Source organism: Bufo gargarizans, chromosome 3, assembly GCF_014858855.1.
Source record: "Bufo gargarizans isolate SCDJY-AF-19 chromosome 3, ASM1485885v1, whole genome shotgun sequence".
Classification (NCBI taxonomy): domain Eukaryota; kingdom Metazoa; phylum Chordata; class Amphibia; order Anura; family Bufonidae; genus Bufo; species Bufo gargarizans.
Genome location: NC_058082.1, coordinates 432,942,034 through 432,957,771, shown reverse-complemented (window position 1 = coordinate 432,957,771; position 15,738 = coordinate 432,942,034). Strand labels below are relative to the sequence as shown.

Below are 15,738 nucleotides of genomic sequence, written 5' to 3'. Positions count from 1 at the left end.
TATAATGTTTGGACCCGTGAAAGGTCCTCTTTAACATATACCGTACATTACTGCAAGAAGCTTATAGTATAAATTACTCAGATGATGTAAAGTGCCTTGAATCTGATGAGGTTTAGCCTTATTCAATTAGGCCAACTGAGATCGGGCTTACTCATCAGCCTTCCATGCTGAATCCATGGAAATAAAGCATGCTACTTATTTTCACATGGCAGAAACAAATGAAAAGAGAGCTCATATTACCAAAAAATATATAAATTTTATTATCATATGTTTAAAATAACAAAAAGAGATAAATAAATGCATGGGATGCCGTGAAACAAGGTGATGAGGGCGGAGAAAAAGCAGAGCGCCACCCTGGGAAGAAAGGTACACACGGAATAAACATAAAAAGATCAAAGTACAATCATGTCTAACATGGGAAAGAAGAATCCTGGGTACAGTGCCCAACCCATGGAAAGAATATGTGAATAGTAAAATACAATATTAGGTAGAGCAAGGTCAGCTCCTGCATCCCCACTGGATAAAGTTGCAGAAGTAAGTAGCATGAGGGACAAAGTGTGAGTAGACACAAATGACCACAAGACCAGCGGGGGGCAGGGTGAACCAGAGCTCACCTGAGAAGACCGTGTGCAAGAAGACCCAGGGTGGCGCTACCCCAACGCGCGTTTCGGCGTACCTTCGTCAGGGGGTAGCGCCATCACTGTGAACCGGATTTAAATAGGCACTCCTAGCCAATGAAAATGAAACCGCCCTCATCACCTTGTTTCACGGCATCCCATGCATTTATTTATCTCTTTTTGTTATTTTAAACATATGATAATAAAATTTATATATTTTTTGGTAATATGAGCTCTCTTTTCATTTGTTTCTGCTGTTTCACTCGGGAGCTTTTACCGAGTTACACTTTAGGTATATCCCCTGTGGCTACCAAGGGTGGGCATTGTTCCTTACCTGCCCTGGGGATATCCTGGGTCATTTTTGTTTATCTGACTAATACTTACTGTGTATTTTCACAGATCTTTGACTTCATTTTCATTATGGACTACAAGGCCAGAGAACTGTCCTGGCTTTCCCAATTAGACGCCGTCTTCAAGGATGAGGGGGCGGTTGGTGGTCCCAGCGGTGTTGTGAGTAAGGAGGTCCAGAACTCATTATTGTTGTTGCTGCACAAGAGGGCCTGCATCTGGTGGAACAAGGCGTTCTTGGAGAAGTATCTCCAGAGAGGGCTAATACCCAGGGGTCTCAGAATACAGGTGTTCCCCTCTTTTCCCATAGACGATGATGCTTTTGTATCTAAATGGGAGGAGACCTGCAATCAAAGCTCCTTTACTTTCATGGAGCTGTTGATCGGCCATAACAAAAAAAGCCTGGAACAATTGGATGCAGAGATTGATCTTTTGCAGACACGTTTGTCTAACATTTGTAGTCCGGAACTTTTAAAGACTTTCCAGGAACAACTGGATACGAAATACCCCGTCTGGGAGAAAGATATTCAGGAGGCCAAAATACAAAAATTCTCCAGAGATAATAACGATGCACAACAGAATCGTATATATAAGTGGAAGGGTCGAGACTCCTACAGAACCGGATCCCGAAGCAGATCGTCCTCAGTCTCTTCTATGTCATCTATGGGGGAGCCCCAGTCACAGGGTACTTATCCTGCTCGTCAGACCCGTAACAAAAACAACAAAAGGAAAATGGAGCAGGGCGGTGGACCGGGACGGAAGAAACAACCGGAACCAATCATCACCACAAAACCTCTGGATAGGGAACCTAAGGTAATTAATCTATCTGATTATACCCTCTCTGGCACAGATATTTCTCTGCTGGAGAAGGGACTATCCTATGTACCTAGCTGTAGGTTCGATTGTTTCATTGCCACTAAGGACTTGCACCTTTTTGGTCGCACTCTAATGATGAAGAGATGGCACTGTAGGAGATGGCACGTCCGTGTGAATGGACCCCTATCCCCATGCATTCTGAATGAAGAGCAATCCGTTCAGGATGCATCAGGATGTCTTCAGTTCAGTCTTTTTGACTGATCAGGCAAAAGATAAAACCGCAGCATGCTATGGTTTTATTTCCGGAAAAAAAAAAAAGAAGACTTGCCTGAATGCCGATCCGGCCATTTTTTCGATTGGAATGTATTCGTGCAGACCGATAAAAATGTGAAATAAGATCAAAACAGATCCGTTTGTCCGTATGACAAACGGACAGATGGATCCGTTCTTGCAATGCTTTTGTAAGACGGATCAGAATCCTGATCAGTCTTAAAATGCAATAGGTTGGCATACCTTTTGCCGGATCCAGCAGGCAGTTACAGCGACGGAACTGCCTGCCGGATTCCTCTGCCGCAAGTGTGAAAGTAGCCTTAGTCATCAAAAAGGTACTATGACAGCTTATTAACATACTGTACAAACCCCCAAATTGAAACAGCAGACAGATCACAGGTCCCAGGCAGTTGGGACTGGCCTGCATAGAAAGTGACGTACTGTAACATCCATAGCCACACTTCCAGCTTCTGCTCCGTAGAACCTCTTCAAATAATATATAGACAATATAACAATGTGTCTTTTAACCTCTTTGTGCATGTACAAATAATCCCATAAAGTCATGCTAGAAATAACTTTATGTTCTGTTTATTTATTAAATAATACAGGATTTAATCATAAAAAAATCATCCATTAAAAATTTCAATAAATATATTTTTTTCTTTTCTTTTTCTACCCAAAAAGTAAACTCATTTGCTATAAAAAGTCACTTGGCACACATGAAACAGGCAGTCTAATTAACAGTCTTTGCCATCTTGGAACGACATCCAACGTTTCTTGACATCTCAGTGATTCTTCTTCATGCAAATCTTGTATGGGATGCAATGCTGAGCTGTCCAAGCCTGCCTCGGGAGAACGTGGATCACAAATTCCAACCTGTGTGTCTGCGTAGATGCGTTTCTCCAAATGAGGTCATGGTTTAATTTTCCACAGCTAGGAAGATAGAGAGGTGGGGGGAAAAGCAATTTTAGCCGACTATAATGCTGTAGGAGCTGGAAATGACCCAATATACAATATGACATCAGACTGAACATATCTCAGCTAAAAGTAAAAATGTGTTAAAATGTATTTTTTTCTTTGTAAAAACAGATCAAGTTTGAACATGAAATCTCACTGCATCATATCTACTATTTATTCATCTCAAAGAGGACCTTCAGCTCTCCTGACATGCCTGTCTTCCTAAATAGTATTCTACATGGTGCTGTTTCTCTGTTATTCCTCCCAGCCCTACTGATTTCAATGGGACATTTCTGATGACAAACTCAATTGGCACAAGTTAGCACCTGTCTCGTCTGGAAACTTGTTGTGGGCAAACGGTACTGCCTAGTATGCTTCTCTACCCAGTAAAAACCTGTAAACCAGATGTTTCATTATTTTCATGAAGAAATGGAAGTAAATAGAGCTTCTGGGAGAATCCTTCGACACATAGGCGGAAATGTATTATTGCCTTGAATTTACACAGCGTAAAACTAGACCAGGCAGAGGTCTGATAGCTTTGTTACATTTTGCTAGTCATGTTAGACCCTTTCATTTATGCAGCTTTTCGTTAGGCCTGTTTATTTATACATGTTATATATACAGTATACACATTTATTTATACATGTTATATATACAGTATACACATGTATTTATACATGTTTATACTGTGTGTGTATATATAAAAATTGAAGCTTATTTACCTTCTTTCCAGCGTTGGCTCCCCCTTCATCTCCTCCAGGCCTGCTATGCTCCTCTGGACTGCCTCGCTGTAAACATCCAGTTTGACAGTAATTAATTGGCTGCAGCGGTGACTGAATCCCCCTATGTCATGACAAATTGTCATGTGACACAAGGAGATACGTTCTCCACAGCGGCCAGTGATTGGAAACTGGATGTTTACATCAAGGGAGTCCAGTGGAGCATCTCAGCGCAGGAGAAGGAGTGGGTAGCCAGCACCAGGTAGCAGGTAAGTAATCTTCCCTTTATAGGTCTGGTAAAGTGGGGAGAAGGTATGCCAACACCCACCCCAGTTTTGCACAATCCCTTTAAGTCTGAATTCTGGCGCATGAGGTTTAGTAAATCTCCTTTATTGTGCTTGTTTTACCTTCTGGATTGGAATTTGCCTGAACTTTGAAAGTTGTTAACCTGAACTTTCGCTTTTTCTCCCATTTTGCATGAGCTGAACTTAAAGATCTGAAACATTTTCTACATACACAAAAGATCCATTAGTCTCAAATATTGTTCACAAATCTGTCTAAATCTGTGTTAGTGAGCACTTCTCCTTTTCCGAGATAATCCATCCCACCTCACAGGTACGGCATATCAAGGTGCTGATTAGACAGCATGAATATTACACAATAAAGACTGTCCACAATAAAAAGCCACTCTGAAATGTGCAGTTTGATCACACAGCACAATGCCACAGACGCAACGTTTGAGGGAGCGTGCAATTGGCATGCTGACTGCAGGAATGTCTACCAGAGCTGTTGCCCGTGCAATGAATGTTCATTTCTCTACCATAAGCCGTCTCCAAAGGTGTTTTTTAGAAAATTTGGCAGTACATCCAACCGGCCTCACAACTGCAGACCATCCACATCCAGCATTTCCCCTGGTTCTGTTTCCTGCTGATCTCTTTACTGGTTAGGTACTACTACTGACATAACAACCAGGCCTGTGTTCCCTCCATCCATGGCATTGTCTTATTAGATTTGCTAGGTACCATGGCATTGTCTTATTAGATTTGCTAGGTACTGATACAGTGCCCAGTCTTTGGTATTTCCTCTGCTGATTTAGTGCATTGGGGAGTGGCTCCATTGTGAGCTGGGTTAGTATTACCATCTATCATTTCTTTTGGCATGGCTTTATCTGCTTATCTAGCACATTTGCTTTGTTGTGCATCATCCTTTGTGCCCCCCCCCCCATCTTTTTGTGTGTCCCTTGATGAACACCCTTCTGCACAGAGTAGGCGATTTAGGGTGCTGTTGCATAGTGGATTGATGAGACTGGCTTGTAGCTCTCTACATAGTGTCTCGGCAGGAGCTGTGCATAAAAACTGTCCTTAGGGGCATGCTCTCTAGGGATTGTGGAGGTTCCAGCAGTCAGACCCTAATGAAGTGATAATATACACTAGTGAAAGGCCATAACTATTATCCAGGGGAAAAACCCTCCTATTAATACCAACCTGGATTTCTCTCTTTATTACCCTTACTGATAATTTACTAAAAAGTAACATTGGCAATTTCAGATGCAAAGCATAACATTTATTGAAAGAAAATAACCCATACTAATTTACTGTCTGACGGATAGCTAGCTAGATATCTATCTATCTATCTATCTATCTATCTATCTATCTATCTATCTATCTCATATATATCTAATATGTTCTATCTCTCTATCTATCTGTAAAGGGGGAATATTAATCACCAATATTTATGCAAATATCGATAATTAATATTCATAAATAGGAGGAGCTGTCTATTGATGACTCTGCCTATTTATACCTTTAAATAATATCACAATACTTTCACTATACTTTTTACTAATCACTAAACTAACTGCATGCGCCTTACTAAACTAACTATCTATAACCACACATTACACAGATAGTTACAAATAAAACATAGTATTTATTAGTACCAACAGTACACTACGCACGCAATACACTAACAATACAGTACTATAAATACAGCACTAAACTACACTACACGGTTCCCATATTCCACCCTCAAACTAATTATACAATACACTCACACAAATATTAGCAGCCCACCCCCCTGGATACTTACTGTCCCTATGGGGTACGACGAGGGTTAACGGTGGCGCTGTAGGGGCGAATGCAGGCCACAGATCAGACACAGAAATGCAAGGGTTAATGCCCTGCAAGTGATAGGGTTACAGAGAAGGGGTGTATATGGGCTGGTTGTGGGTAGGTAGGGGTGAGGTACAGTGGGGACAGCAATGCAAGGGTTAATACCCTGCAAGTGATAGAGGGGGTGAGTATGGGCAGGTTGTCGGTGAGGGGATAGGGGAGAGGATATGGGCAAGGGGTTCTGAGGCGGTGGTGGGACAGGGTAGGTAAAGGTTAATCCGGGGATTGTGGATCAGGGGTGTAGGGGTTAATTAGGGGTGGCGAATACTCAGCGCTTTGCTCGTTGTCCAGGGGGATCCTCCTCAGGTGGGGCGGCTCGGCTTCTCTCCTCCAGCCGGAGGGGGGGGGGGGGCGCTCCGCTCTTCAGGGGGCCGGTAGGGGTTCCTCTCTTCCATGTGTCTCTCCTTGTAGTCCAGTTCCAACAGCCCCTTGCCTAGCTTGGGGCTCCTATATCAGCCTCAGAAACAGCCCACCTCCCCCCTCCTCAGGGATGTGACATCATAGTGTGACTGTGACGTATGTCTGCACTCAGGACAGGCAATTGGCCCCCTGAGGCTAGCAGCACCACACGCCCAGCCATGTTACAAACACAAGGTGGGGCAGAGCATAGTAACTAGGCTGATAAACTCAACAAAAGGTCTCAGATCTATTGATCCCTAAACCTTTGAAGTCACCAGCCACCTGGAGACATATCCACCCCACTGCAGGAACTGGCATTTAGGAGGGGGTTGGTTAGGAAACAAAAACCGCCCCACCTCCTGGCTCTAAACGCTATCCCTATGGGGGGCATTTAAGTATATATATGTATATAGATACTTGGGGCGCATTTATATACACATATATACTCATTATAAACCTGGGGCATACATGGGCAGTTATAGGCCCATATATATATATATATATATATACCTGGGGGAGAGCCATGGCAGATACACATATACAGATGTATGCACTGCATACACACATCCTCATATATATATATATATATATCTACATGAGAGGGAATATATACACGCCATACAGCAAATATATACTAACTATAAGGGGGCACATATCTATACGGGGGCACAGATATACATAAGGGAGCATAGATACATAAAAGGGGGCACAGATGTATACACACAACAAGGGACCTATAAGGGGGCACATATTTCCCACAGGGGCCACATGAGCCCCTGTAGGCCACAAAGGGCAGACGTGCGCAGATGCTGGGCACATCTGCGCACACCTTCCCATGATATGGTTGTCAATGTATGCATATATACCATACATGCATGCACGTGTTTGCATGCGTGCGTGTATATATATATGCATATGTCTCAACACTATCTATCTCATATATACAGTGCCTTGCAAATGTATTCACCCACCTTCACTTTTTTTGTATTTTGTTACATTACAGCCTTAAGTTCAATGTTTTGTTAATCTGAATTTTATGTGTTGGATCAGAATACAGTAGTCGAAGTTGGTCAAGTGAAATGAGAAAAATACATAAATAAAACTATTGTTTAAAAATAGAAAACAGAAAATTGGCATGTGCGTAGGTATTCACCCCCTTTGTTAGGAAGCCCATAAAAAGCTCTGGTGCAACCAATTACCTTCAGAAGTCACATAATTAGTGAAATGATATCCACCTGTGTGCAATCTAAGTGTCACATGATCGGTCATTACATATACACAACTTTTTTGAAAGGCCCCAGAGGCTGCAACACCTAAGCAAGAGGCATCACTAACCAAACACTGCCATGAAGACCAAGGAACTCTCCAAACAAGTAAGGGACAATGTTGTTGAGAAGTACAAGTCAGGGTTAGGTTATAAAAAAAAATATCCAAATCCCCAGGAGCACCATCAAATCTATCATAACTAAATGGAAAGAACATGGCAGAACAACAAGCCTGCCAAGAGACGGCCGCCCACCAGACTGAAATATACATAGGGCGACAATAAGCCGTATGCTCCATAGAGTTGGGCTTTATGGCACAGTGGCAACAAGAAAGCCATTACTTTCAGCTAAAAACAATAAGGCATGTTGTGAGTTTGCAAAAAGGCATGTGGGAGACTCCCAAAATGTATGGAGGAAGGTGGTGCTCTGGTCTGATGAGACTAAAATTGCATTTTTTTGGCCATCAAAGAAAACACAATTTCTGGCGCACACCCAACACATCACATCACCCAAAGAACACCATCCCCACAGTGAAACATGACGGTGGCGGCATCATGCTGTGGGGATGTTTTTCAGCAGCTGGTACTGGGAAACTGGTCAGAGTTGAGGAAAGATGGATGGTGCTAAATACAGGGATATTCTTGAGCAAAACTTGTACCACTCTGTGCGTGATTTGAGGCTAGGACGGAGGTTCACTTTCCAGCAGGACAATGAACCCCAACACACTGCTAAAACAACATTTAAGTGGTTTAAGGGGAAACATGTAAATGTGTTAGAATGGCCTAGTCAAAGCCCAGATCTCAATCCAATGGAAAATTGCTGTTCACAAGCGCAAACCATCCAACTTGAAGGAGCTGGAGCAGTTTTGCAAGGAGGAATGGGCAAAAATCCCAGTGGTAAGATGTGGCAAGCTCATAGAGACTTATCCAAAGTGACTTGGAGCTGTGATTGCTGCAAAAGGTGGCCCGACAAAGTATTGACTTTAGGTGGGTGGTGAATAATTATGCACATTGACTTTTTCTGTAATTTGTTCCTATTTGTTGTTTGCTTCACAATAAAGATAAGTAAATAACTAAAAAACATCTTCAAAGTTGTGGGCATGTTCTGTAAATTAAATGATGCAAATCCTCAAACAATCCATGTTAATTCCAGGTTGTGAGACACCAATATACGAAACAGTCTTGGAGGGTGAATACTTTTGCAAGGCACTGTATCTAATATCTTCTATCTATCTGTCTAGCTATTTATCTATCTATAAATCTTATATCTTCTATCTATCAATCTATCTATCTATCTAATATCTATCAATCAATCATCTATTTAGCTATCTATTTATCCCATGAGATTTGTATGCTGCACTTACTCTAATGTTGAATCCCAGGAGGTCACTCACGACACCAGACACTGCAGAAAGTATAACCACTCGGCTTATATTGTATATTAGAGGGTTCATTGCAAGTCCATACAGCCTGAAAGGGGTATCGATTTCCTGAAAAGCAGCAGAAAAATATTGTTATTTAAGTTCATTGATTGGTTAATAAGAAATACTATTTGAGGAGACTTGCATTTTGCTATTCTCTCACAATATTTTGCTATCCTCAGCATCTAAATAGAACTCTGTACAGAATGTACCCAAACGAAGCCATTTCCACTTCACATAAAATCACAATCTAATTTATTGGTGTAGAAAAACTTTGGCAGGAAGCCATGTTTTATCTACTTAAAGGAGTTTTCCGGAAATTAAGAAAATGAAAATTCTTAAATATATCTTTAGTATAAATGTATTCCCAAATACAATTCATTATTTAGAATGGTTCATTTTGTCTTGGGAGAAATCATCAGGGGAAATAAAATGGCCACCGTCCTATTAGCACACACAAAAAGTTACTTTACAACACTAAGCTAAAGAGCTGGCTCATCCTCCTCTCTGCTTTGCTTGTCAGGAATTATGATCCTGAATACAGATAAGATCTTCAGCTGAATCTCTGTACGAATGGAGATTATGAGGAGACATGAAGTACAGAGAGGATGGACAGGACAGGTAATGTGGGGCTGTGGTAATGGAGACTGCATACAAAAACTGCTGCTCATTATCTACACCCCCACCTCCTCTCTGTACTTCATGTCTCCTTATGAACTCCTTTCCTACAGAGATTCATCTGAAGATCATATTAAACTGTATTGAGGATCATAATCCCTGACAAGTAAGAGAGGAAGATGGTGCAGCTCTTTAACTCCTCCTGTGTAATTAGGACAGGTTTTGTGTGGATTAGTAGGATAGCGTCAATTTTATTTTTCCTAATGATTGCTCCCCGGACAAAACGAGCCATTAAAACTAATGAAATGTATTTGTTAATATATTTAAAATGCATTAATATTTAAGTATTTTCATATTCTTAATTCCCGGAGAACCTCTTTAACAAGGAAATTAGTTAACTCCTTGTTTCATGTACTGTATTATGGATATTGTACTTTATTGCATTGTGCTGTCACGGACGTTCCAGCGACAGGTGGTGGGAGATCGGTGAGACTGGCAACACGTGGTTTGATCTGAAATGTTATCCGTTTGGATTAAATTACGTCTGTGTTGTTTCTGGTGCTTGCCACACCTTCTTTCCCCAGGTGTGGCTATTATGGTCATTTAACCTCCTCTATTTATTGTTGTTTCTCCCACTATGCTATGTGATTTATAGCTTCTGTTGGAGTTGGAGTAATCGGATTACTGTCCGTGATACTTACCCCCTTCTTTTGATTCCTGATTTGATTAACCAGATTGTTGATGCCAAGGTGTTCTCCAAGTTGGACTAGGACCTGTCCATTTTTTGCATATCTGACATGTGTCACTTTATCTGGTGATAACTTAAAAATGCTTTTACTTATCCAAGCCATTCTGAGACTGTTTTCTCATCACATATTGTACTTCATGACTTTATGTTTGGATCATTTTGTAAATTACATTTTCTTTTTTTGGGACCTTAGAAGGCTCAGAAGTTTAGAAGCAAATCTTGAAATTTTTAAGAACATTTCCAAAACCCAATTTTTACTTTGTGAGGCTTACATAATAGAAACCACCCATAAATGGCCCCATTTTATAAACTACACTCCTGAAGGTATTCAAAACTGATTTTACAAACTTTTTTTTAACCCTTTAGGTGTTCCACAAGAATTAAAGGAAAATGTAGATGAAATTTAAGAATGTTACTTTTTTGGCAGATTTTCCATTTTAATGCATTTTTACCAGTAACAAAGCAAGGGTTAATAGCCAAACAAAACTCACAATTTATTACCCTGATTCTGTAGTTTACAGAAACAACCCATATGTGGTTGTTAACTGCTGTACGGGCAAACGGCAGGGTGCAGAAGGAAAGGAACTCCATATGGTTTTTGGAAGGCAGATTTCACTGGGATAATTTTAAGTTGCCATGTCACATTTGAAGACCTAGAGTAGAAACTCCAAAAAAGTTACCCCATTTTGGAAACTACGGGATAAGGTGGCAGTTTTGTTGGTACTATTTTAGGGTGCATATGATTTTTGGTTGCTCTGTATTACACTTTTGGTGAGGTAAGGTAACAAAAAAATAGCTGGTTTGGCACCGTTTTTATTTTTTGTTTTCTACATTGTTCATCTGACGGGTTAGATCATGTGCTATTTTTTTAGAGCAGGTTTTTAGGGACGCGACAATACCAATTATGACTACGTTTTGGTTGTTTGTTTCAGTTTTACATAATAAAGCATTTTTTTTTTAATAGTTCTGAGTGCCATAGCTTTTTTATTTTTTGGGCTATTTGCTTGGTCTAATTTTTTGCGGGAGGATATGATGGTTTGATTGGTCCTATTTTTGTGTGCATATGACTTTTTGATCACTTGGTATTACACTTTTTGTGATGTAAGTTAACCAAAAATTGCTTTTTTGACACAGTTGGTTTCATTATTTTTACGGTGTTCACCTGAGGGGGTTAGGTCATGTGAGATTTTCATAGACCTTGTTTTTACAGACACGGCAATACCTAATATGTCCCCAAATTTTTTTTTTCACTTTTAACACAATAAAAGCATTTTTGAAACAAAAAAAAATCATGTTTTAGTGTCTGCATATTCAGAGAGTTTATTTTTATTTTTTGCCCGATTTGTTTTATGTAGATGCTCATTTTTGCAGGATGAGGTGACGGTTTGATTAGTACTATTTTGGGGGGCATATGCCTTTTTGATCGCTTGTTGTTGCACTTTTTGTGATGTAAGGTGACAAAAAATGGTTGTTTTAGCGCAGTTTTTTCCTACGGCGTTCAGGTGAGGGGGGATCATGTGATATTTTTATAGAGCCTATCATTACAGACATGGCAATTTTATGTGTTTTATCTGAAACCTTTTTTTTTTCTTTATTATGAAAAACACTTTTTTTTGCAGCAGGGGCTCGGCTGTCAGTGACTGCCGAGTCCGTGAGACTGATCGGGCGGGCGCAGCTCCTGCCCCCGTCAGATCAGCCCGCTGTACATGTATGTCCCTTGTCCTTAAGTCATGTCCAGCTGTGGCGTACATGTATGGCAAGGGTTCTTAAGGGGGCCATATAATCAGGTCATGATCAAGGAAGGGGATGAATGGAAGACAGCTTTTAATACCTCAGAGGGTCACTTTGAGAACCTGGTCATGCCTTTTTGGTTAACCAATGCTCCTGCGGTTTTCCAGCAGTTTGTGAATTACATTTTTCATCACCTGGTGGGGAGGTTTGTTGTCGTTTATTTGGATGACATACTAATTTATTCTTCAGACATGGAGACTCATCAGGATCATGTTAGACAGGTGTTACAGATACTAAGAGATAATAAATTCTACGCATAATTAGGGAAGTGTGTTTTTGCTGTACATGAGGTGAAATTCTTGGGCTACCTGCTGTCATCTTCAGGTTTTCGAATGGATCCAGAAAAAGTCTGTGCTGTATTGCACTGGTATCGACCTGAAAATCTGAAGGCTCTCATGTGGTTTTTGGGGTTCACCAACTATTACCGAAAGTTTATTTAGAACTATTTGACAGTGGTGAAACCCTTAATGGGCATGACTAAGAAAGGGACGGATGTTTCAGTGTGGTCTGATGTGGTCTGATTCGGCGTTGCCAACTATTTTGGTGGTTAAGTAGTGCTTCACTTCTGCCCCTATATTGATGCAGCCAGATGTATCACAACCTTTCATTGTGGAAGTTTACGCGTCCGAGGTGGGGGTAGGAGCAATCTTATCGCAGGACCCGTCACCTGGTAAATGGCGCCCATGTGCATTTTTCTCTAAAAAAAAAACTGTCGCAGAGAGAAATTACGATGTGGGTAACAGAGAAGTGCTGGCCATTATGTTGGCTTTTGAGGAATGGCGACATTGGTTGGAAGTGGAGATTTATCCAATCACTGTGTTCACAGAGCCCTATAAAACCCTAAGAGCTCTCCCTGACTGCTATGCCCATGCAAGGGTCTCAATGGTAGATGAAAACCCTATAATAGTGAGGGGACATGACCACCGTCTCCCTGCACTTAATACGGAGGCCATCAGGGTCACCTGGAATCAAGCCAGCAAGGAAACACAATACATGAAAAGACTTATCTGAGCAAACAGCAGCAGCAGCCTCCAGCAGTGAACACTTCATCCAGGAAGTAGTATAAACCGCAAAGTGAAGCAGTATGGGAGGGAATATAAAGGGAGACAATTAGTCTAAATAGGTGACACCTGGGAGAAGGAAAGGAGATGGCAAAGTGAAACCAAAACAAAGAACGTCATGCAAGAGGTAGAGAAGGATGTCTGCCAGACCTTCTGACAGAACTGGCAGTGACAATATCTGGTTTACCTGGAGTCGGCTAAACCACTGAACTCTAGACAGGCCAGATAGTCTTTGTTTTTCACTTGATTCAATTTCATTGTCACTTAATGTCCTGGGGTTAAAAACGTCAATGCAGATGCCTTGTCACATAGTTTTCCTGGAGGTGGTGATTTTGAAAATCTGAGTCCTGTCGGAGTGAGTGGTGATATCCGCTCTATACCCTGACCTAGAGGTGAAGGTGTTAAAGGCTCAGGCAGACGCACTGGAGTTTTGCCCCTCTGGGAAATTGTTTGTTCCATCAGAATTGTGTTATAAGGTGTTTGAGGAACATCACTGTACGGTTCTTACGGGACACCCTGGGAGTAGATCCACTTCCGACCTCATCTCTCATAGTTTCTGGTGGCCGGGGTTGTGTAAGTGTGTTGAGGACTATGTGTCGGCCTGTAGCATCTGTGCACACTCTAAGGTAACACATACTCGATCTTCTGGATCTCTACTTTCGCTGCCCATATTGTCCAGACAATGGACTCGCTTGTCTATGGAAATTAATTACTGATCTAACTAATTAATCTGGAAAGATAGTTATTCTGGTGGTAGTTGATTGTTTTAGTAAAATGGTGCACTTTATAGCATTGCCTGGCCTACCTAATGCTAAAAGACTTTCCCGAATGTTTGCTGACAACATTGTGAAACTTTATTGCATTCCCTCTGACATGGTCTCGGATCATGGGACTCAGTTTGTGTCCAGATTATGGCGGCGTTCTGTACTCAGCTGGGGGTACAACTGTCTTTTCCTTCTTCTTTTTATCCTCAGATGAATGGATAGACGGAACTCACTTATCAGAGTCTGGAGACTTGCTTAAGATGTTTTGGCTCTGAGAACCCGGTTGAATGGTCCTTGTTTTTGTCTTTGGCAGATTTTGCCATAAACAATTGTAGACAGTGCACTGGTAAGTCGCCATTTTTGGGGGAATATGGGTTTCACCTGCATTTTGGCACATTCTCGGGTTCGGATACTTCCAGTATCCCTGAGGCGAGACGTTTTTCATCATCATTTTCTTCTATATGGCGGAAAATTCTAAATATCTTTAGGAATATGGGCAAGAAGTATAAACATGTGGCTGACAGGAAAGCTATGAATGGTCCGGACTTGAATGTGGGTGATTTTGTGTGGCTGTTTACAAGAAATATTAAGTTAAAGGTTCCTTCTTGGAAGTTGGGTCCAAGGTTTATTTGTCCATATAAGATCACTACCAATACTAATCCTGTAGCTTTTCGTCCTAAACTTACTCAGGCTCTGAAAATGCATAATGTGTTTCACAAATCTTTGTTGAAGAGATATGTTGAATCTTTGGAGTCGTCCACCTTGCCATCTGCTCCTGTTATGGTGGACGGCAGTTTGGAATTTCAGATTGCCAAGATTATTGACTCTTGAGTTCTCTGTATATCTCTTCAGTATCTTGTTCACTGGAAGTGTTATGAACCAGAGGAGAAGATGTGGGTACCAGCATCTGACATGAATGCCAGTTGTTTGGTGAAAGCCTTTCACAGGTCTCATCCGGATAAGGTTGGTCCTGGGTGCCCGGAGGTCACCCGTAGAAGGGGAGTACTGTCACAGATATTCCTGCGACAGGAGGCAGGAGATAGAGGAGACTGGCAGCACATGGTTTGATATGACATGTTTTACGTTCGGATCAAATGACGTCTGTGTTGTTTCTGGTGCTTGCCACACCTTCTTTCCCCAGGTGTGGCTATTATGATCATTTAACCTTCTCTATTTATTGTTGTTGCTCCCACTAAGCTATGCAGTTTATAGCTTCTCTTGGAGTTGTGGATAGCTGGTGTGTGGAGATCGACTGAGTTCCTGGTGCTGCCATAGCCAATTAAAGTTAAGTGTTTCCTTTCCCTTTTATATTTTGTTTGGATTATTTTGTGTGTTGCATTTTCCTGTCATTTGTATTAAAGGGAACCTGTCATGTGGATATTTAATTATAATCTAACTAATTATATACAATCATTAACTACTAAAAAGTACCTTAGATGTATTCACTTACTGGCGTGACAGATGGTTACCTCATAATATATACACAAAGATGCTGCATGCTAATGAGCTGATTTGAGTCCAGCGTGATGTCAGTGAGTCCAGCGTATTTTGAATTCAGAGCTATAGCCACCCCCCGGCCACCTGCTGCTGATTCATATTGAAAATAACTGTCAATCAGCAGCAGGTAGGCGGGGAGAGTTAGGAGTTCATGAATATTAAGGACTCATCATTATCAGCTGGAGCTTTTCAATACAAGATGTTGGCAGATTGACTGGGTCAATTAAAGAAAGTGACCCAGCATTTTGCTAAGAGAATCAGTCACTTATTTATGTTG

The 15,738-nt window shown here is 41.2% G+C and overlaps 1 protein-coding gene across 3 annotated transcripts in view; it reads right to left on the bottom strand.

The window, feature by feature from the left end:
* Positions 1 to 2,623: 2,623 nt before the first annotated feature.
* Positions 2,624 to 15,738, bottom strand: part of PHTF1 (putative homeodomain transcription factor 1) — a 272,612-nt gene continuing 259,497 nt past the window's right edge. For all 3 annotated transcript variants that reach the window (XM_044283480.1, XM_044283481.1, XM_044283482.1), the window contains 2 exons: positions 8,926 to 9,051; positions 2,624 to 2,984 (listed from right to left, as the gene is read on the bottom strand). In XM_044283480.1, coding sequence (XP_044139415.1) covers positions 2,964 to 2,984; positions 8,926 to 9,051 — 147 coding nt within the window. In that variant the 3' untranslated portion in view covers positions 2,624 to 2,963. The remainder of the gene's footprint in view (positions 2,985 to 8,925; positions 9,052 to 15,738) is intronic.